General features: G+C 36.2%; 1 protein-coding gene across 1 annotated transcript in view; it reads right to left on the bottom strand.

Annotated features, from left to right (window-relative positions):
* Window positions 1-4044: 4044 nt before the first annotated feature.
* The window catches only part of CD200R1 (CD200 receptor 1), a 53779-nt gene continuing 33671 nt past the window's right edge, over window positions 4045-24152 (bottom strand). The window contains exons 3-8 of the mRNA XM_055124509.1: window positions 20256-20312; window positions 17615-17929; window positions 17231-17491; window positions 10974-11076; window positions 10380-10422; window positions 4045-4131 (exon numbers count right to left, since the gene is read on the bottom strand). Coding sequence (XP_054980484.1) covers window positions 4045-4131; window positions 10380-10422; window positions 10974-11076; window positions 17231-17491; window positions 17615-17929; window positions 20256-20312 — 866 coding nt within the window. The remainder of the gene's footprint in view (window positions 4132-10379; window positions 10423-10973; window positions 11077-17230; window positions 17492-17614; window positions 17930-20255; window positions 20313-24152) is intronic.

The raw sequence follows: 24152 nt of genomic DNA, 5'->3' as shown, positions 1-24152 counted from the left end.
GATGCTTTATGGGTCACTATTAAATTAAGGCTGAGAATTAAGCATTAGATTTAGCAACATAGTTGTCTTTGTCAATGGCCTCCACAAAAGTAGGGCAAGAAAATTGTAAGGGTAAAGTCTAACATAAATACATTTAAGAGATAACAAAATAATTTCATTTAAAAATAGTGATGAAAGAGCAACAGAATTGGGGCTAGAGAGATAGTACAGCGGGTAGGGTGTTTGCCTTGCACACAGCCGACCCGGGTTCCATTCCCAGCATCCCATATGGTCCCCCAAGCACTGCCAGGAATAATTCCTGAATGCATCACAGGGTGTGACCCAAAAAGGAAAAAAAAGAAAAAAAAAAGAGCAACAGAGTTTATTTCTTAAAGTTTCTACTTTGAAAGCTATGTTCCTAAAGAACAGGCAAATGCCACATATTATATAATCAAGAAGTGAATGAAAAGTACTGGGGGGAGATATAAATTACAAATCATCTTTAGTGGTGAATCAGGGTAGTGTTTTTATTCCTATCTATATCCTGCAAAGGTATTTTTGCATAAGCATATGTTGCTTTTGTAACTGAAAGTGGTGTCTTCCAAACCCTGGTCTGAACTACAAAGCTAAGGTTATCAAGCAGTGGGAAGAAAGGTTGCGATGGGAATGAAGAAGCAGAATAGAAATGACACAAGAACAGTTATGGAGGGTCTTAACACCTTGGTGGTGGCAAAGGTATAGTAAATTTGTGTGAAAACTTGTATCACTGTATCATTGTCATCCTGTTGCTCATCAATTTGCTCGAGCGGGCACCAGTAACGTCTTCATTGTGAGACTCGTTGTTACTTTTTTGACATATCGAATATGCCATGGGTAGCTTTCCAGGCTCTGTTGTGGGGGCAGGATACTCTTAGTAGCTTGCCGGGCTCTCCGAGATGGGTGGAGGAATCAAACACAGGTCAGCCACAGGCAAGGCCCTACCCACTGAGCTAGAAAACTTATAAATGTTAAAATTATTGTAACCATGTTACCTGAACTACAATTTAAAAATAAATTAACTGGGGGCTAGAGAAATGATAGAGAGGGCAAGGTGTTTGCCTTGTATACAGTTGACCACAGTTCCATCCTCAACACCACATATGGTCCCCCCAAGCACAGCCAGAGCCCTCCAGCATAGAATGAGGAGTAAGTCCCAATTACTACTGGGTATGGCCCAATACCAAACCCAATAAAAATCACTGTCACTGTCACTGTCATCCCATTGTTCATCGATTTGCTCGAGTAGGCACCAGTAACGTCTCCATTGTGAGACTTGTTACTGTTTTATGGCATATCGAATATGCCACAGGTAGCTTGCCAGGCTCTGCCATGCGGGTGGGATACTCTCAATAGCTTGCCGGGCTCTTCGAGAGGGACAGGCCTTTCATTGGCTTGACTAAGATTTTGACAATCTGTATTTTTATTCTATCCTGCTTCCTTTTTTTCTCTGCCTTAGCATGTTTTATTCAGGTAAGACTGATTGCACCGTGGCCTTAAGTCATTCCATTCTTACTGATTCTTCAATATTTTACAAGCATGACCTCTTTCCCACAGAATTCCATCTCAGCCTTTTATTTCAGATAGAACGAAATTTAGCAAACTTTAGATTATTCTGAATTAGCATGCCTAAAGTGGATCTTGAAAATCTATATAATTTTTATTTGACCACATTAACATGATATTTGAACACAATTACCACCTCTGTAGTGGGAAATTTTTATATATTTTATTAAATTACAAATTAGCATTTATAAATAATTTTGAGCATTTATAGACAATTTTTTTAAATTTTAAACACTTAAATAAATTTGATGGCTAAATTCAAGTTAAGAAATTTTTTGTCTTTTGCTTTTTATCTTTCATTAATAGTTAAACAAGTGTGTATGTGTGTCTGCGTTTGTGTAAGAGAGAAGGCAAGAGAGAGGGAGAGAGATTCTGGTAATACATTCAATGCTGCTCAGCCGTATGGCATGTTTGGGATCCATAGTTGGGGTCACGTGGTAGTCTCAGGAGCCTGTAAGGTGCCAGGGATAAAACCCAGGCCTCCTGTATGTAGATCATGTGCTCAGCCCATTGAGTAATCTCCCCAGCTAAGCAGGACAGGCCTGGTTAGTACTTGATGGGGAACATATTTTTGTTTGTATATTTGTTTGGATTTAGGGCCACATTCAGCAGTGCTCAGGGCTTACTCCTGGCTCTATACTCACAGTTCACTCCTACAGGGTTCAATGGACAGTATAGAGTGCTGCGGATCAAACCCAGGTCGGCTTTGTGCAAGGCAAGCATCCTACTCACTGTACTATCTCTCCAGTCTTGCAAACATATTTAACTGAACTGTTAAGAAACTGTTTGAGTCTCATCCTAGTATGGGGAAATCCAATGTATTGGAGAGTTGAAGGAAAACTGTGTCAAAATCTGAATAGTCACTCATCTAATGTCATTATGTTAAACGTACGAAATAAAATCAAATTTTCTGTTAAGAGTAAACACAGTGTAACTCAGCATATCAATAAGAAAAAATAAACTAAGCATATTAATAAGATAAAATAGCTGTCTTAAATGTTCTAAATAGCATAAATGAAGAATGAACAGAATTTGTTTCCGTTTATAACAAGAAAAGTTTTCAAGTTTTTCCTGCTATGGCAAAGAAGCAGCTTTAGCCACCATATTTTTTAAATATAAAATGCTTATCATAGTATTGAAAGATTATTAATGCACATTACCCATAAATTCATCATATTTATGTAGTATTAACACATTTTTAAAATTTTAGCTCACAGAAAAATGAAGAGGGCTGTGTAATCCCATCACCATTATCAGAACATAACACCATATTTTAAGGATATGTCATTCATAATGTATATTTAGTTGAACTTCATAGACAATTAACATTTTTGATTCATAATCATAAAATGAACACCATAAAATGCACGTTTCAAATTTAGCACAGCAAACTATTAAAAAGTAGTCTGAGTCTATCTAATTCTAATATCTAATATCTAATTCTAATATCTAATATATCTCTTCTATCACAGACATAAGTTTGACAGGAAAGTAAAAAATCATGTTTTGTTAAATAGAACAAGTTTATTTTATATTAGTGAGCTGGTGGATTACAAACAGAAGTGATACTCTTGCAGATATTAAAATAATAGTAAAGAAAAAACACAGTTGAACATTATTAGAGGAAGTATAGATTGATAGTTTCACATATCACTTAATAATTAAAATGCACAAAAACTCTTGGACATGGCAATTTGACTCAAGGAAATTATCCTACATTTATAATGAAACAAATATTAAAGGAAAAATACACAAAAAGCATTCTATGTGCTATAAAGTGGTATTATTTATAACAGCAAAAGAAATAAAAATAAAAACAATCTAAATGTCTATTGTTTGCATTATGCTTAATAAAATTATGACATAGCCATACAGTATAATTTTATGTTTTTAGCCATAAAAAATGAGGTAGCTCTGATTGTTTTGATATGTAAGCTATTCAAGGTATAATATTATCTTTATATAAGTATAAAACTTCATTATAGTATATTCACATTTGTGTATAGACAGAGATATGTATGTGTAAATAAACACACAAGTGCATACAAATAACATGGGCATATAAATATATCACATGCGCATAAAATTTTCTGGAAGAATACATAAAAGTTGTTGATGACAAAATATTCTGTGCTTTTTTGAGAAAACTTGTTTTTTATTATATAATGTCCTGAACAATTTTAATATTTTATCTTTATATGTGCTTTCCTCATAATATCAGATCTTCAGAGAACTAGTTAGTAACAATAATGATCCAAATATTTCAATTGTATGAGGATATTAATATAGATGCTCCAGAATGTCTCTTATTTCAGAGAATCTTTGAAATGGTATTTCTAAATTAGGTCCTTTCAAACAATAAGAAAATTTAAACAGTAATTGCGTTGTATTTTGATCCATTTGTTCTTGTTAAACTCCAGTGACTTATTAAATGTGAAGAGCCTTTTCATTAGCTTTACTTTGTTAAACCTGGGACATCTTTGTTCTGTTTGTAGTATCATACAGAGGATTGTTCTTTTCTGTGTAGCTGGCATAAGGCTGCATTTCATCCTATAAAAGAACTCAGTTGAAATAAAAATTTTATAGTCAGTCATCATTATAGAAACTACACATATTTTTCAAACAGGCACTCATATTTTTCTATCAGCTTTAAGAGAAATGAAAAGGGGGACATCATAACAGAAACCAGTGAGATTCAAAAGATCATTAGAGACTACTTTGAAGGTCTTTACGCCACAAAAAAGGAGAACCTAAAAGAAATGGATGGATTCCTTGATTCCTACAATCTCCCAACACTGAAGAAAGAAGACCTGGAATACCTGAATAGACCCATCAATGTTAAGGAAATTGAAACTGTAATCAAAAACCTCCCCAAAAACAAAAGCCCAGGCCCAGATGGTTTCACTGGCGAATTCTTCCAAACATTTAAAGAAGACCTATTGCCTGTTTTCCTCAAACTTTTCCAGGAAATTGAAAAAACAGGAACTCTCCCAAACAGTTTCTATGAAGCACATATCTCCCTAATACCAAAAGCAAACAAAGACACCACTAAGAAAGAAAATTACAGACCAATTTCCCTGATGAACACCGATGCGAAGATCCTCAACAAAATACTAGCAAATAGGATCCAACAACTCATCAAAAAGATCATACATCACGACCAAGTGGGATTCATCCCAGGGATGCAGGATGGTTTAACATTCGGAAATCAATCAACATAATCCAGCATATCAACAAAAGTAAAGATAAAAACCATATGATCATATCAATAGATGCAGAGAAAGCATTTGACAAGATCCAACATCCTTTCATGATGAAAACCCTCGCCAAAATGGGGTTTGGAGGAACTTTCCTCAAGATAGTCGAAGCCATCTATCACAAGCCTATGGCAAGCATTATCCTCAACGGGGAAAAACTAAGGGCCTTTCCTCTGAGATCAGGCACAAGACAAGGATGCCCACTCTCACCACTCCTCTTCAATATAGTACTGGAAGTACTTGCGATAGCTATTAGACAAGAAAAAGAGATTAAGGGCATCCAGATAGGAAAGGAAGAAATCAAACTCTCACTATTTGAAGACGACATGATACTATATCTAGAGAAGCCTAAAACCTCTACTAAGAAACTCTTAGAAACAATAGACTTATACAGTAAAGTTGCAGGCTACAAAATCAATACCCAAAAATCCATGGCCTTCATATATGCAAACAATGAGGCAGAGGAAAGGGACATGAAAAAAGCAATCCCATTCACAATCGTGCCCCAGAAAATCAAGTACCTCGGAATCAGCTTAACCAAGGAAGTAAAAGACCTTTACAAAGAAAACTACAAAACGCTACTCCATGAAATCAAAGAGGACATGAGGAAATGGAAACATATACCCTGCTCGTGGATAGGGAGAATCAATGTTGTCAAAATGGCAATACTCCCTAAAGCATTATACAGATTCAATGCGATCCCTATAAATATACCCATGACACTCTTCAAAGAAATGGATCAAGCAATCCTAAAATTCATATGGAATAACAAACGTCCAAGGATAGCTAAAACAATTCTTGGGAAAAAGATGATGGGAGGCATCACCATCCCCAACCTCAAACTTTACTACAAAGCAGTAACAATTAAAACAGCATGGTACTGGAACAAAGGCAGAGCCGTAGACCAATGGAACAGGGTGGAATATCCCTACACACAACCCCAAATGTATGATCATCTAATCTTTGATAAGGGAGCAAGAGATGTGAAGTGGAGCAAGGAAAGCCTCTTTAACAAATGGTGCTGGCACAACTGGACAACCACATGCAAAAAAATGGGTTTAGACCTTGACCTGACACCATGCACAAAAGTCAGATCAAAATGGATTAAAGACCTCAACATTAGACCACAAACCATAAGGTACATTGAAGACAAGGTCGGCGAAACCCTCCACGATATTGAAGATAAAGGTATCTTCAAAGGTGACACGGAACTAAGCAATCTAGTAAAAACAGAGATCAACAAATGGGACTACATTAAGCTAAAAAGCTTCTGCACCGCAAGAGATACAGTGACCAGAATACAAAGACTATCCACAGAATGGGAAAGGATATTTACACAATACCCATCAGATAAGGGGTTGATATCAATGGTATATAAAGCACTGGTTGAACTCTACAAGAAGAAAACATCCAACCCCATCAAAAAATGGGGCGAAGAAATGAACAGAAACTTTACCAAGGAAGAAATACGAATGGCCAAAAGGCACATGAAAAAGTGCTCTGCATCACTAATCATCAGAGAGATGCAGATCAAAACAACCATGAGATACCACCTCACACCACAGAGACTAGCACACATCCAAAAGAACAAAGGCAACCGCTGTTGGAGAGGATGTGGGGAGAAAGGGACCCTTCTTCACTGCTGGTGGGAATGCCGACTGGTTCAGCCCTTCTGGAAAACAATTTGGACGACTCTCAAAAAATTAGATATTGAATTCCCATTTGACCCAGCAATACCACTGCTGGGAATATATCCCAGAGAGGCAAAAAAGTACAATCGAAACAACATCTGCACATGTATGTTCATCGCAGCACTGTTTACAATAGCCAGAATCTGGAAAAAACCCGAATGCCCCAGAACGGATGACTGGTTAAGAAAACTTTGGTACATCTATACAATGGAATACTATGCAGCTGTTAAAAAAAGGAGGTCAAGAATTTTGTAGTTAAGTGGATGGGCATGAAAAGTTTCATGCTGAGTGAAATGAGTCAGAAAGAGAGAGACAGACATAGAAAGATTGCACTCATCTATGGTATATAGAATAACAGAGTGGGAGACTAACACCCAAGAACTGTAGAAATAAGTACCAGGAGGTTGACCCCATGGCTTCGAGGCTGGCCTCACGTTCCGGGGAAAGGGCAACTCAGAAAAGCGATCACCAACTACATTGTAGTCGAAGGCCATGTGGGGGAAGGGAGTTGCGGGCTGAATGAGGGCTAGAGACTGAGCACAGCGGCCACTCAACACCTTTATTGCAAACCACAACAGCTAATTAGAGAGAACAGAAGGGAATGCCCTGCCACAGTGGCAGGGTGGGGTGGGGGGGAGATGGGATTGGGGAGGGTGGGAGGGCCGCTGAGTTTACGCGTGGTGGAGAATGGGCACTGGTGAAGGGATGGGTTCCCGAACTTTGTATGAGGGAAGTATAAGCACAAAAGTGTATAAATCTGTAACTGTACCCTCACGGTGATTCTCTAATTAAAAATAAATAAATTAAAAAATAATAATAATAAAAAAAAACAAAAACAAAATCAATACCCCAAAGTCCATGGCTTTCCTATATACAAATAATAAAAGAGAAGGAAGATTTTTTAAAAATCCTGTTCAAAATTCTTCCTCAGAAAATCAAGTACCTAGAAATCAGCTTAACTAAAGAGGTAAATTATCAATACAGATAACACTACAAAACATTACTTAAAGAAATAAAAGAAGACACAAGGAAATGAAGACACATCCCCTGCTCGTGGATTTCAAGAACTGACATTGTCAAAATGGCAATACACTCCAGAGCACTATACAGATTTAATGTATAACCCCATGGTAACCCTCTAAGGTTACCAATGACATTTTTCAAAGAAATATATCAAACACTCCTGAAATTAATATAGAACAATAAACTCCCACAAGTAGTTAAAGAAATCCTGGGAAAGAAGATGGGATACATCACCTTCCCCAACTTCTTACTGTACTACAAAGCAGTAGTAATTAAAACAGCATGGTAATGGAATAGTGACAGACCTGCAAATCAATGTATAGAGTTGAATATCCTGACACAGATCCTCAAATATATGATCATTTAATCTTTGATAAAGGAGCAATAAATATGAAGTGGAGAAAGGAAAGCCTCTTCAATAAGTGGCACTCGGAAACTTGGGCAGTTACATGTAAAAACAAACAAACAAAAAATCAAATTCAGACTTCTCTAACATCATAACAAAAGTCATATTAAAATGGATTAGAGACCTCAATAGTAGACCTGACTCCATAAGGTACATGGAGAAAAATGCCACCATGACAGTGAAACTAAAGGCTTCTTCAAAGATGAAACACCATTGACCAGACAAGTGGAAGCAAATATAAACAAATGGGACTACATTAAACTAAGAGGCTTCTGCATCTCAAAAGAAACAATGACCATGATAGAGAGAAAGTCCATGCAATGGGAAAAATTATTTACTCAATACCCCATTTGATATAAAGTTAATATCTAAGATATATAAGACACTGGTAGAACTTTACATGAAAAAATAAAAGTCAACCCCATCAAATGTGGCAAATAATTGAAAAGAAACTTCCTCAAGAAGAAATACCAAAGGCCAAAAGTCACATTAGCTCTATAACACTAATCATCAGGGAGATGCAAATCAAAACAACAATTAGATATCATCTCACAACACAGAGACTGGTACACATCAAAAAGAATAAGAATAACTAGTGCTGGTGTGGATGCAGGGAGAAAGGGACTCTCGGTCATTGTTGATAGGAATGCCAACTAGCTCAGCCTTTTTAGGAAAAAAATGTGGGCATTCCTCAAAAAACTAGAAATTGAGCTTCCATATGACACAATAATACCTATGCTGGGAATATACACTGGGGCCCAATAACACACAACAGAAACACCATCTGCACTTCTACGTTCATTGCAGCATTATTCACAATAGCCCAAATCTGAAAAACCCCTAGTGCCTGAGAACAGATTACTGGATAAAGAAACTATGATACATCTACACAGTGGAATACTATGTGGCTGCTAGGGAAAATTAGGTCATGAAATTTGCTTGTAAGTAGATGGATATGGAAAGTATCATGCTGAGAGAAATGAGTCAGATATAGTATGAACTAATATCCAAGCCAGGAAAAACAAGAGCCTAGAGGACTGGTCAAAGGGTGGAAGATTATCACAACTGTGTGTGGGGGGCGAAGGGCATTTAGGATAGAGAAGGGACCCATATGACAATAATAGTTAGAAACAATAACTCTGTACAAGAACTGAATGTTTAAAGCAGGTAATGGGGTATACATGATAATCTTTCAGTATCTGTATTGCAAACCATAATGCCCAACAGGAAAGAAAGAGGAAGGTGGAGAAGAGAGGGGGAAGGGGAGAGAAAAAAGTGTGCTTGCTGTAGAAGAAGAGGGGGGAAAGGTGGGCACTGGGGACATGGATGGTAGGAAATCCACTCTGGTGAAGGGACAGGTGTTATAACATTATATGACTGAAACCCAATCATAAAAAACTTTTATAACTGTGATTCAATTTTAAAAAAAAGAAGAATCTGTTATTATATATACACAATTGAGTACTATGCAACTATAACAAAAGATGAAATCTTGCAGTTTACTGAAAGTATTACATTAAATGGATGGAACTAGAAAGTATTACATTAAAAATATTAGTTATTGGATGCTAATCTCATATTCTGTATCACTGCATCACTGTCATCCCATTGCTTATCGATTTACATGAGCGAGCACCAGTAAGTCTCATATTATTTTAAATTCCACAAATGAGTGCAGTCATTCTATGTCTGTCCCTCTCTTTCTGACTCATTTCACCTAGCATGATACTGTCCATGTCCATCCACTTACAAGCAAATTTCACGACATCATTTTTCCTAATTACATACTATTCCATTGTATAGATGTATCTCATGGTGATTCAAGTTAAAAAAAAAGAAAAGAAAAATTAGGTGGAGGGAATGACAAATACCAGATGATCATTCATCTGTGGTAAACAGATAAAAAATAAGGAAATAGACAATATAGAATGGTGACAAATTATTGATTTTGATTGAGATTATCAAATAGTACAAGAGAAGATGGGGGAGAATGTAGAGGCAGATGAGAAGTAATAGTAGGACACACTGATGAAGAACACTGACTACTTTGGTGATGTTGAGGTGTGACAACAAAACTATAAGCATTAAAACTATTGTAAACTTTCTATCTAAACTTCAATTTTAAGTTTTAAAATGATTAGAAATAGAAACCTATTCTATATTTATCAAAATTATAATCCAAATGAAACAAACATTACTTGTTTTGTAGAGCAAAATTCATGAAATTAAATATGAATGTGGGTGTTGTATAAATATGACTTGGTAGATATTTAACAAATTAAGTATAACTGAACATTTGCATAGTAAAATTAGACCTTTCCCTTTTCAACTAAAGTGCTAATATTACAAGTTATTAATTATATATAATTTCAGACAACAGTGTTTAAAAGTTTAGAAATACCTTTTTAAACTTTATCTTACCTCCATAACTAAAGAATCTTCTCTTTCTTTGAATTTACATTTTCTGAAAATTTTAAAATAAATGAAAGTGAATGTAGGAAGTATATTCATATTGAAAATAAAAAACATAGAATTCCAATTACAAACGGAGTTTATTTTAATTGATGCCACAATGAATCAAAAAATGTACCACCAAAACCCAGCAGAGAACACTATGTCTAGATAATAAACCTAAATAAGATATCTGTGATCTTTGGGAATGAAGTAAAATTATTCAAGAGAAGCTAAATATAATAGATTATGAGTGACAGCTCCTCTTCAGTATAGAAAATGAATCATTGTACCTCTTTCTCAACATAGAAAATTTACATTCTATGTCTTTCCCAACATCATGCCTTACATGGCAATCACTCAACTTACATGCCAATTCTTACTAATATTCTACTACTATTCTCTTATTATTCAGAGTAGCCCACATCTAACACTTAAAAAATCAGTTTCATGAATATGGAAGAACTGATATTAACATCCTAATTTAATCCAATTAATCAGTTACATGTTTCTAACCCATTTCTAGTTCAATAAAGCTGAAAAAGAACAAAAATCAATCAATACCTGCAGTGATAGTTTTTCAGAAACAAAATGGATCCCATGATGGTCAAGACGATAAGAATTAGGGAAATGGAACAAGATAAAATTGTTTGCATTGAGTTTTCCGCTGCAAATATAGACAAAATATATGGTTCAACAGAAATATATACACACAATAGAATGTTATTCTGTACCAAAAATACATTAAAGAAGCTTATTTGTATATTTAAGTGAAAGATGTATCTTACAGAGTAAACAAAGTCAATCCAAAAGACTTACATACTTTATTATTACAACCACATAACACTGTAAAAGGCTAAACTGTGAATACAATAAAATATTAGAGGTTTCTTTGATAAAGGTTCGAATGGAAGGAGTTATCAGTGAGTGATTTAGCGTAGTACAACTACTCTATGTGATACTATAATGGCAAATATATGCCATTTATATATTTGTCAAAACTGATGGTTAACCCAAAAAAAGCCTAATGGGGGGCTGGAGCGATAGCACTGTGGGTAGGACATTTGTCTTGCATGTGGTCAACCAGGGTTCAATTCCCAGCATCCCTTATGGTCCTCTAGAGCACTGCCAGGAGTAATTCCTGAGTACATGAGCCAGGAGTAACCCCTGTGCATTGCCGGATGTGATGCAAAAAGCAAAAAAAAAAAAAAAGCCTGATATATGATACATATTTTATCCTGTGTAATATAGTAGATATATAGAAACAGAAAAACTATGCATGTATTGGGACAAGGGTTTTATATATGTGAGTGAATTCTCCCTACTTTCTACCCAACTTTGTGAACTGAACATAAAACAGTACATAGATGTAATAATTCAGATATTTCTTCAATATGTGAATTTAATTTTGTGGTTTTATTTTAAACACCGATCTATTATCAGTTCAAATAACTTTTATAATAAAATTTCTTTAAGAACTCAGATTTTCAGGATCCCCAGCAGATAACATCTTAAGTCAGAAATTTGTTAGAGAATTCTTTAACAGTGACTTGTCATAGGAGATGTGGAAAATGTAAATCTGTTCCAATAATAGCATGATTTTTCTCCTCTCTATTATTCAGAAATAAACAAGGATTTATTAGGAAAGTAGTTTAAAAGCAATGATATTTTATTATTATAAATTGTCTTGATATTTTAAACAATGTTTTTTCATTAACATTGAAATTTTTATTAATGCATTGCAGTCACTTCAAATCATTTACTAACTGTTCAGCAATATAAATTTGAATCTAACAAAAAAAAGACAATAAAGGAACTATCAGTTCTGTGCTTCCAGATTTTGTGAATATCGTTAAGGAGGGAAGATACTGTCCAGAGTATCTTGCAGAGGCTGAACTTGCCAGCCTCAAGACCCTTCACTTCAATTTTTTAAAACATTATTTTTAATAGATTTCTTGTTTTATTTTTATTTATTTTTAAATAGTGTGTTTTCCTAATCAGAGAGAGAGATCAAAAGGGAATACCCTGCCATAGTGGCAGTGTGGGGTGGGGGGAGACGGGACTGGGGAGGGTGGGAGAGATGCTGGGTTTACTGGTGGTAGAGAATGGGCACTGGTGAAGGGATGGATTCTCAAACTTTGTATGGGGGAAACATGAGCACAAAAGTGTATAAATCTGTAACTGTACCCTCATGGTGATGCACTAATTAAAAATAAATAAATTATTAAAAATAAATAAATAGCGTGTTTTACACAGAGACTGGCCCGTATCCAAAAAAACAAAAGCAACTGGTATTGGCGCGGATGTGAGGAGAAAGGGACTCTTCTTCACTGCTGGTGGGAATGCCGACTGGTTCAGCCCTTTTGGAAAACAGTATGAACAATTCTCAAAAAATTAGAAATTGAGCTCCCATTTGATCCAGCAATACCACTCCTGGGAACATATCCCAGAGAGGCAAAAAGGTATAATAGAAATGACATTTGCATTTCTATGTTCATTGCCACACTGTTTACAATAGCCACAATCTGGAAAAAACTGGAGTGCCCAAAAACAGATAACTGGTTAAAGAAACTTTGGTACATCTACACAATGGAATACTATGCAGCTGTTAGAAAAGATGCAATCATGAAATTTGCATATAAGTGGATCAACATGGAAAGTATCATGTTGAGTGAAATGAGTCAGAAAGAAAGAGACATACATGGAAAGATTGCACTCATATACGGAATTATAAAGTAGCAGAGAGGTACGAGCTTGCAATGATGCAACTTCTGGCAGAAATTTCTCTGGGCTTAGTTACTAAAATACTAAAATACCAAAATCCAAAATATCACGGCCGCTATTGTGGCCTCACGACCTCATATCTCTGTATTCTCAGCAGTGGAAAACAAATTATCAAATGCTTCTTTTCCAGCAGGTTCGACTTTGGGGCGGGGGGAATTCCAAACAATAATAGTGAGTTTTTTGTTGAAATATTGTATGTAATCAAAGTAAAGAGAAAGTAAAGTGAAATGTATCAGCTACACAGGCGGGGAGGGGGCTGAGGGTGGAGGGGAGGTTTTCTGTGGTTCTTGGTGGTGGAATATGTGCACTGGTGAAGGGATGGGTGTTCAAGCATTGTATAACTGAGACTTAAGCCTGAAAGCTTTGTGACTTTCCACATGGTGATTCAATAAAATAAATTAAATAAATAAATAAATAAATAGCATGTTTACTTATTTTTTGGCTTTTTTGGGGTCCCACCCGGCAATGCTCAGGGCTAACTACTGGGCTTTGCTCTGAGGAATTACTCCTGGCGGTTCTCAGGGGACCATATGGAATGCCAGGGAACAAACCCAGGATTGGTCATGTGTGAGACAAACGTTCTACCCACTGTACTATTGCTCCAGTTTTGATTCCTTGTTTTAAACTTTTATTTTCTTGATATTTTTAGTTTGGAAAAAAGTATAATTTTATAGATTAAAAGAATGCTTTGTAGCCCTTTTTCAAAAGAATGCCCTCTCTTTCACAGAAAGTAAACTAGCAGAGACTTAAGATTCATCTTGATGACCAGAATACAAAGATAGTACACAGACAAGGAGAAATTATTTGCTCACCACTCACCCAACAAAGAGCTAATATCCAAGATAAATAAAACCCTCAGAACTCCACCAAAAAATAAAAAAAATCAACCCTATCAAAATTGGGGAGAACATATAAACAGGAACTTCTTCAAAGAAGAAATACAAATGGGCCAAAAGCATGTTTAAAATGTTCTATATCACTAATCATCAGGGAAATGTGAATCAAAACAAGGTATCACCTCATACCACAGAGATTGGCATTCATTGAAAAGAAAAATAATAAGCAGTGTTGGTGAGGATGTGGGGAAAGAGGAACCCTCATTTACCACTGGTGGAAATGTCAAGTAATCTAACCATTTTGGAAGACATTATGGACATTTCTCAAAAATCTAGGAATTGAGTTTCCATATGACCCAGCAATACTACTCCTGGAAATATACTCCCAAGGGTACAAAAGCATAAGTCAGAAAAGACTTCTGCACTTCTTTGTTCCATACAACACTATATACAATAGCCAAAATATGGAAACAACCCACAAGCAGATGCCTGGATAAAGAAACTATGGCACATATACACAATGGAATACTATATAACCTTAACCTTTAGAAAAGATGGTCATGCAACTTGCTGCAATGTGGAGAGTATCATGTTGAGTAAAATCAGCCAGAGGAAAAAAAACAGACTCAGAATAATCTCTCAGGATTAAGGAAAACAAGACAGACACAAGAGAGAAAAGTATGAGAAAAAAGCCTTGTGGACTGAGAGCCCCAATTCTCCAGCACATTCCTTATTTATTGCCTTCAACCACCAAGCATAGGGGGAGCGAGGTTAATCATTCACAAACATCTTTATCTAAGCTCACCTAGCCAGACTAAGCTAATACAAGTCTGCAAAATCTTTGTGATAGATGGGGCAATAGAGATATTTGACTGAGTGGGCATAGAAGATACATGAGAATAAGGCAAATATCTTTGTGACAAAGGAGTCACAAGAGATACATGACTGAGGGTCTCTAAAGTAGGTGTATCTAAGGAATCTTCTCTGAGAGAGATGGCAAAGATAAGAGTGTTTATAGGACCCCAATTCTGAGAGACCTCTTCAAGGATGCCTGCTTTCCGATGGGGTGAAAGCCCCATATATCACTCTCTGCAGCCCCTTTCCTTAGTCTAAGTTTATTCTCAACAAAAGATAAGAGTAGATAAAAGCTCTTGATTCATTTTAGGAATAAATAGATAAATAAATGGTAAATCATTTGAATGAGAGAAGTAAAAACTTTAGTGACCAAAAAGCCCAGGAAGGTATGATCAAATATAGAGAAGAGGTACGTGTGGGGTAAAAAGTCAGCTAAATGTTAGACATTTCTTTGAAAGTCTGTATTGATAACAGGTGGGCTGCCAAGCCTTCTCCAACCTCCCAGCACTCAGAAAATTGGAAGCACAGTCCTAAGAAGATAAATTTTGGGGACTGAGACTGGAGAATTTAGACATACTAGAGATGAAGATAAAGTGTCCCACTGAAGGAAGATTAAAGGAAAGTCTGAGTTCACCTCTAGCCCCTTTCTCCTCCATCCCTTCCTCCATTCTCTCCTCTCTTCTTTGTGTTCCCAACTTAGTAATAATGTCCCCAAGACAAAGGAATGGAGAGTTTTTCTCTAAAGTACTTGAGCAGCCTATAAGAACAGAACTGCAAATAATAAAAAATTACTGCTTTAAAAAAAGTAAAAAATAAGAAAAGCATGCATGGGAGAAAGTAATTTAAAAATAACAAATATTGGAAACACAAAAGGCTCTGACTATAAGTAGGTTACACAGATGCTGGAGGAAAGAGAACATTAAGACATGAGCTGTGCAGATACTGTCTAGCGAACAGATAGGCCATACCAAAATTTGAGCAAGAGAAACTTAAATGGCTGTCGTTTAAAAAATTATTTATTTATTTATTTGCTTTTTTGGCCACACCCAGCGATGCACAGGAATTACTCCTGGCTCATACACTCAGGAATTACTCCTGGCAGTGCTCGGGGGACCATATGGGATGCTGAGAATCGAACCCGGGTTGGCCGCATGCAGGGCATACACCCTACCCACTGTGATATTCTTTTAAATGATGGCTATTATAACAATTTTAACCATGTGAAAAGTACTAAGAATGCTTTCAGAGTTTTTTCTTAGTTTAGTCACAATATGTAAATTATTGAGGAAATTTTAAAATTTAAAATAAAACTTCTCTTTAAGAAAGAGGAAAGTACAGGTTTATTTCTTAACTCAGTCCTTAACAAAATCTTACCTGTTCAAATAATCTACTGGCTACTTAATATAACAATAAAATTCTATATTACTGTAGATGAAATATGAAGGAAGGGAAGAAGACAAAAAGTCTAACACAAGCGAACATGAGTATATGATAGTTAAATTTATCGTAATAATAAATGCATTATTGGGGCCAGAGTGATAGCACAGCGGGTAGGGCGTTTGCCTTGTACGCGGCTGACCCGGGTTCAATCCCCGGCATCCCATATGGTCCCACAAGCACTGCCAGGAGTAATTCCTGAGTGCAAAGCCAGGAGTAACCCCTGAGCATCGCTGGGTGTGACCCAAAAAGAAAAAAATAAATAAATAAAAATTTAAAAAAATAAATGCATTATCACTGCTATTTGTTCCAAAGGGAGACTAGCAAAAAGCTTAAAGATTTGAAAGTACTTGCCTTTGGGAATTGAGTAAAGGTGTACATTAATATAAACTTCAATCATGTTATATTGATAATAATATTTTATATTATAATAATAATAAATATAATATGGGAGTAGGAAGTAGAGAAGCTAAAGAGTGACAAACTAAATCTTAGATGTGATTATAAGACATTGAAGGAAGGAGTCACAGAGAAAAATTCAACCAGACTAAACACTCTCCTGAAAATAATTTGCAAGTGAATATATATTTCAAACAAAATCTAAGTATTGTTCATTATCCTTCAATTAAAGTCATAACTATTCACTTATAAGTATACCATTCAAGTCAATTTATTACTAATATATTTAGTTAACACTAAAAGTAGAACAAATCACATTCTAAAATGTGAATTTTTACAACAAACGTCTGTATTATTCTAGGTATAACTCTTTATTTTGAGGAGGAGAAAAGTATACATTGAACCATAGAAAAATATCTTTAAAAATACTGTTTCCATACTCCTTTTTTCATAATACTATTCCTCTGAAAGAATGGAAAAGTAAAACCCAGAAATAGAAAATTTACTAACTTTCACTCAGCTGTAGCTGTATGGATATAGATCTGGTCATGTTGCCTGTCAAATGGAAGATAGAACAGTTCACAGTAGACAGATGGTCTTCTGCCAAGCGGCATGTACTCTTGATGGTGGCCGTGCCATTGCCCAAATGTGTTTCCTCTGCGGTGTCACAAGCTCCCTCTGGAGCCCAGGAGATCCGTGCAGCCGGCTTCCCTGCAGCTGCCTGGCACACTGCAGTTCTATGCTCTGCCCACGTGGTCACCTCTGGAGGCACTGCAGGGACACAGGGGGAAACAAAATGCTTCAGTCTTATCACTCAAGACACAGATTTCAGAAACATTTCTCTCAGTCCCCAATCAGGTTATCTGAAATATCACAAAATTTGGTGAGCCTTACCTAACACTTGGAGCTGATGAACAATATGGACATTTCCGTCTGGTGTTACAATCTCACACTGATACTTCCCTTCGTGACTGACAGCCACTCGCTCAATCTGAAGGGCAGGATTCTGGTCAGGTCTGGAGGCCCAGGTTATTCTATTGTCACTGCAGTTGTTGCTGGTCTTATTTTCTTCTCCCTTGTAGGCTATGGTGCAGTTCAACCTGCCTCCAAGGTCTACTTTCCATGTTGCTAGCACCAAAGTTGGTGAGAGGATGGGACAGCAAGAGAGAACAAGCTTGGCACCCACAGACACAGTCTCAACAGTGCGAGCTAGACACAAGAAAAGAACAAAGTTAGGAATTTTATGAATCAGTTCCTTCTAAAGAGTTACATTTAAACTCCAACAGAACCTGCTTTTCTTTCAATAAATATTTTACTCATTCTGAACCCAAAATAAGATAACTGGATTCAGTTCAGCTTCTTTTTCTCAAGGAAACAACATATTTTTAATAATTTAAAGCATGTATATTTTCACTTTTATCACATGAAATATCAAAATGATAGTGTATTAAAATGCTAACATGTAATAAAAACAATCATTTATACTGATTTATGAAGAGCACTGTTAAGTGCAATTTACGGTGTAGTATGTGCATGTATGTGACAATAAAGAATTAATTGCAGATGACTCCCTTAAGCCCACACTCATGCCACCATTGTCTGTTATTGTTCCAATAAATTTCTCTAATAATAAAAATATACAGATAATTTACTATTAATAGTTTGTCTGTGTCCAGTTACCACCATCTAATTATCACTTGATAAAGAATTTCATATATTTAATATACTCACAGAATATCATATGTAGTGGTACTAGAACACAATTAGTTGGTTATCTTATTCCAGAAATATTAGACATAGACTTAGGTAATGAATTAATGTTATGATTACACATATTATGTTAAATACATCCAAATATTAACCAATGTTTCTTATTATTTATAAGAAAAAAACTTGCCAATAGTAACTTGCCAAAGCAAGTATGGCAGTTGCCTTGCATGCAGCTGAACCACATTCGATCTCCAGCACCCCAAATAGTCCACCTAGAACTATCAAGAGCCGTCCCTGGTTACAGAGCTAGGAGTAAAACCGGAGAACTGCTGGTGTTGGCCCCCAAACCAAAATTACAAAAAGCAAAAACAAAAATTTAACAATAGCGCTAAGTCCTCTGATTGGTGACTGGCTGGGTGCATGAGACACAGCCACACTCGAAGAAGCTCCTCATTGATATAAATTAATTAGTACCGCATGCAAGCTCAGAGATATGAACTAAGAGAAAGAAGGCAACCTGTAAAAGCCTTGTGCAGTATGCCGTGAGTCCACTGTAGACAATGCTGAAGAGAAAGAAATACAGTCAGACAATAGGTAAGTTTAGCACCACAGTAAGAAGCTCACGGTGTGGGGTTTGGGGGTAGCAGTGTGTGTTATAACAGAACTGTTTTGTATTCTCACCTTTGTCACAGCAACCCAATGATACATCTGAGAACTCTTAGAAGGGCAAGAGAAAAGCACAGGTCAGTTAACCATATGCAATCTCTTGTGAGGGCAGAGAGGTCATCTTCCAGAAACTTCTGCCTGTCAGCCTTAAGACTCGGGTCTTGGCCCTCTTGAGCGGTCCGCTTGCTAGAAGAGACCTTGGACTGACTTGGACTCTCTTTGGGTGTGGATGCCCCAGTCCTGGCTTAGCCCTGTATGGTTTTCAAAGGACGCCTTTTCAAATTGACTCACTACTGCTATCTTACCACCATCTAAGTTGTCCCTGAAGAGCAGAGTTGCATTTCTCCATTTCTCCTCACATTGTCCCGGTCTGAGATGTTCTACACTACACTGTATCAAACAACCCTCTGGGGTCAGAGAGGTCGTACAGTGGGTAAGGTGCTTGTCTTGTATATGGCTGACATGGGTTGATACTTGCACCCCACTTGGTTTTCTGAATCTGCCTGGAGTGATTCCTGAGCACAAACTCAGGAGTAAACCCAGAGCATCACCAGATGTGGCTCCCAAACAAACAAAAGCCATCCTTCTAAACCCCTAGTTTGTCTAATTTACATTTTGCATCCTTTGTGAAGTTATCTCTGTGCCTTGGTATCTTCTTTGCTTCCTGTGTGTTCACATCTAGATTTGCCAACAACAGAGTCTCTTGAGAATTTCTTGGTGGTCTTTTTCATCTTTGTGTTCCTCACAAAGCCCAGCATAGTACTTGATAGAGAAAAGTATATAATCTTGGAGCTGGAGTGATAGTACAGCAGGTAGGGTGGGTAGGGTGTTTGCCTTGTATATGGCCAACCCAGGTTCGATTCCCAGCATCTCATATAGTCCCCTGAGCACTGCCAGAAGTAATTCCTGAGTGCAGAGCCAGGAATAACCCCTGTGCATCACTGGGTGTGACAAAAAAAAGCCAAAAAAAAAAAAGGAATGTAATCTTCTCTGGGGTTTATTGCTCTAGGCAAAGGTTCATTTAGGATATTTCAGATAAGTCACTCAAGCAGCCACGTTCTTCAACTCTGCAAAGACTATATTTAGACCAGACATTCAACTAATTCTCTAAAGAAATCAAATACTTTATCCCTCAAGATTAAATAAAAGGGTATATTACCTTCTGCAGATTTTAGAGTACACTGCTTTCCACTCACAGATGAATTAACTGCTGAATCTAAAATAAATTCAGAGGAAAATAGGCAAAATCAACTTTATGCACTTAAATGGAGGAGGTATAATTACTTAGCCACAAAGCTCATATAAGATACACTAATAAATCAGTTTGCCATAACTAGATTACACAAAAATCCCTGAGGAATAGAAACTCCTTCATTAAATAAAAATATTTAACAGAAATAACTTTCATATGTTATTAATTTTTGGAAGCATCAAAAAAATTTTAAATATTTTTAATTTTTCTTTTGTATCATAGTTGAGGTAACATAGTTAAAATAATTTTAATACTTATACTTTTGGTGTACAAAATTTCTACGCCTCAATCACTAGCAAAGTGCCAAAGATCCTCCATCACTGGTGTTCGGTCACCTTAGTCAGCCGTTTCCTTTTCTCTCATTCCTTTTCCCCACTGCTTGGTAATATCAATTCTACAAAGGCCAAGGATTTGTTATCATTAGATACTGCCCATTCCTTAGCTTTGTATTTTTATATGTCACATTTGAGAAAGACCAACTAGCACCTATTCTTCTCATTCTGACTTAAAGACTTTAAAGACATTATTTCTTTAGCATAATGTCTTCAAATTCCATCCATGTTGTACCAAGCTGTGTAGTATTTCATTGTGCATATATGCCACCATCTTTTTTATCCACTCATCTGCCATTGGACATTTGGGTTGTTCCCAGATCTTGGCAATTGCAAATGGTGCTGCAAAGGACATGAATATGCATCAGTCTTTTCATGTTAATGTCTTTGTGGTATTGGGATAGATTCCTAGAAGTGAAATTTCTGGGTCGCATGGAAGTTATAGTGTATATATCGTTTTACTTTTCCTGAAGTCTCTATACTGATTTCTAAAGAGGCTGAACCAATGACAGTTCCACCAATAGCAAATAAGAGATCTTTTTTCCCCCACATCCTACTAACACTGGCTATTTCTATCTTTTTATACTCACTATTATTGTTGTTGCTGTCATGATTTTATTTACACTGACAATAAGTGATTATTAATAATTTTCACATGTCCATTGGCCATATGTCTGTCTTCTTCAAAGAAATATCTATTCATCTCCTTTTCCCTTTTTTTAATGGGATTGTTGGTTTTTGTTTTTGAGCTTTATGAGAAAATAAATAGGTTACTTTTCTTAGTATTTTGGACCAAACCAAGTACCACTCAGAGTTTACTTGGAAATTGCTCATAGTGATGCTCGAGGGAATATATGTGCTGTCAGGGATGGAACCAGGTTTGATTGTGTGCAAGGCAAGTGCCTTAACCCTTTTACTATCTCTCTGGCCCCAAATTTAAAGTTTTATTAGGAATATAGTGTCAAAGTAAAGTGCAGTAGAGAATACAAAAGAGAAAACTGAGAATCTAAAACTTTATCCCAAAAAGGTTAGAGTAAATATTTGGGGTTTCGTTATATATATTATCCCATTGTAAATATTTAACTCAATTATTACAGGAAAAAATTCATAAAGTAAAAAAACTGGATATGAATTTGTTACAGCATATTTAATTTAGAAAAGTATATGTTTGACTGGATTTTTCCCATGGGTTGTAGGGGATTTATGTGGTGACTTTGATTATTTGCTGACTTTGATTCAAAGTGTGGTATTCTGGGACCAGGGACATTACTCAAGGGGGTGGAGCTCTTGCATGTTGAATGACTCAAATGTGACTACTGGTACTATTTGGACCCCTGAACATTGCCAGGTATGATCATTATGGCCCCAACACTGCTAACCCAAGCATGAGACTTCAGGACATCATTGCCATGCTGAGTATTGCTGAGAATGACCATATTGCTGGGAGTGGCCCTACAGAGTCCCAGGGCACTACTTGGGAGACCCATAAATAAAGCATGATGCTTTATTTATTCTAATTTCTTACATTTACCACAGTAAAAAGAAAAGCAATAAAAATCTATTGATATTCTACTTTATTAATTCACTTTGTTTAAAAATAAAACACCCCAGAGATAAATCAAATACATCACTCAAATTTAATTTTATATTTTATTTTTACTTTAAGTGAAGTGTGTGGTGAGGGGACTCAGTGGGATTTTTTTAAAATAATGAAACTACAGTGAGCTCTGCCCCATTCCCAACCACAGCGCTGTCAGGTGGTTAGAAGATGGCAGCCACAATCTGATGCGCAAAGCTGAGTAACACCAGCAGAGGTGGGCCTTCTGCAGATATTTTGGTCTCTGTAACCTGATACCAGCTACCAATTTTCAAATGTAAGCTTTTATGGGTGAAAAGTTCAATAAGTTAAGCTTTGATTGTTGTTTTATATTGTCTTGTCTTTTGTATTTTACTTTATATGTGTTAGAGAAAGTGTTGCTTTTAGTTATAAGCAAGTTATTTTTCTGTGTTCTGAACTATAATCTTATCGCCATTTCAGTAAATTTCCATTTTTGACATTTTGTGTGGAAATACCAATAATTTGGCCACATTAAATTTTATTTTATATAACTGAATCACCACATTTGATATAATTAAGTCACCACTTTCCAGATACTATAAGATTCTGCTTGAAGAGTCTTACGTTACGTTAAATGGCATCTTTATAATTGAAGTATTCTCCAAGCATTTTAAATGTTAATGTTCTCCAAGTAGGTTGATGTGTGGAAGAAATATAAATCTTCAATAAAGGTATTCTACTAGGTCTAGGCATATGGAGAAATCTGTCTCTAGAAGCTTATACCAAATTCCTCTACAATCAAACTCCTGTTTGATTATCTTGAGAAAGAAAATAGTTGTCCTTTAAACTTTTCATACCAGAATTAAAACCCACAGAAAGGAATGTACTCTGCAGTAAACAAAAAAAAATTATGATTTTAGAGGTCCATCGATGCCAGCAGTCTGTAAACCAGCCTACCCTAACTGTAGTTAGGCCACGTAGAACCTCTACCCCATGCCATGACCACTGGAAGAGAGCCTGACCCAGATCAATGATTCCAGATCCAGAGATTCCAATGACTAACATGGTACCTTGATCAAAATTTAGATTTCAGATCACACTGAGTACTAGGAAAATTAATAAATGAAGGAAATAAGTTGTATCAACAAATGGTGACAAAGTCAAGAAAGATATTGAAATACATCAGACCTTTCCAAGATTCCTAAAGAACTCTTTAGAACATTAATCCACGATATGCTAAATGATCCTAAAGGATCACTTGAATAGAGAATTAACAAACTTCAAGAAACTGGTGGAAAAAAAATGAAGAAGCCCATTCAAGTAGAAATCAAGGAACTAAAGAATACAGAAACAAAACTCAGCAACAGAATGGAGGAAGGTGAAAATTGAATTTGTAACACTAAAGACAATAAAAACAAAACTCCTCCAATTAAGAGGTAATGGACACGTCCCCTGCTCATGGATTGGGAGGATAAACACTGTCAAAATGGCAATACTCCCCAAGTATTATACTGATTCAATGTGGCCCCTATAAGTTTTCCAAAGACATTTTTCAAAGAAGTAGATCAAATACTCCTGAAATTCATATGGAATAATAAACTCCCTAGCTAAAGGAATCCTTGGGAAAAAGAAAATAGGATACATAACCTTCCCCAACTTCAAATTGAGGGTAATTTGAGATACATTGTTGACAATATTGTGAAGAGTAGCCTCAGAATAATAACAGAATTAAAGAAGAGGAAAAGGAAGAAAATGACTGAAGAAGATAATATCTCAGAACATGTCCAAATGGCAAAGGGAAATTGATTTAAAAAAAGGACAAAAAATTCCAATCTAAGTAAATCTAAGCAGAAAAATACTAAGACAAACTATAATCAAATTGACAAGAACAAAAAGCAGGTATCAACTCCCTAA

The sequence above is a fragment of the Sorex araneus genome, chromosome 2 (genome assembly GCF_027595985.1).
Source record: "Sorex araneus isolate mSorAra2 chromosome 2, mSorAra2.pri, whole genome shotgun sequence".
Lineage (NCBI taxonomy): Eukaryota > Metazoa > Chordata > Mammalia > Eulipotyphla > Soricidae > Sorex > Sorex araneus.
This window is presented reverse-complemented; position numbering and strand designations above follow the sequence as displayed.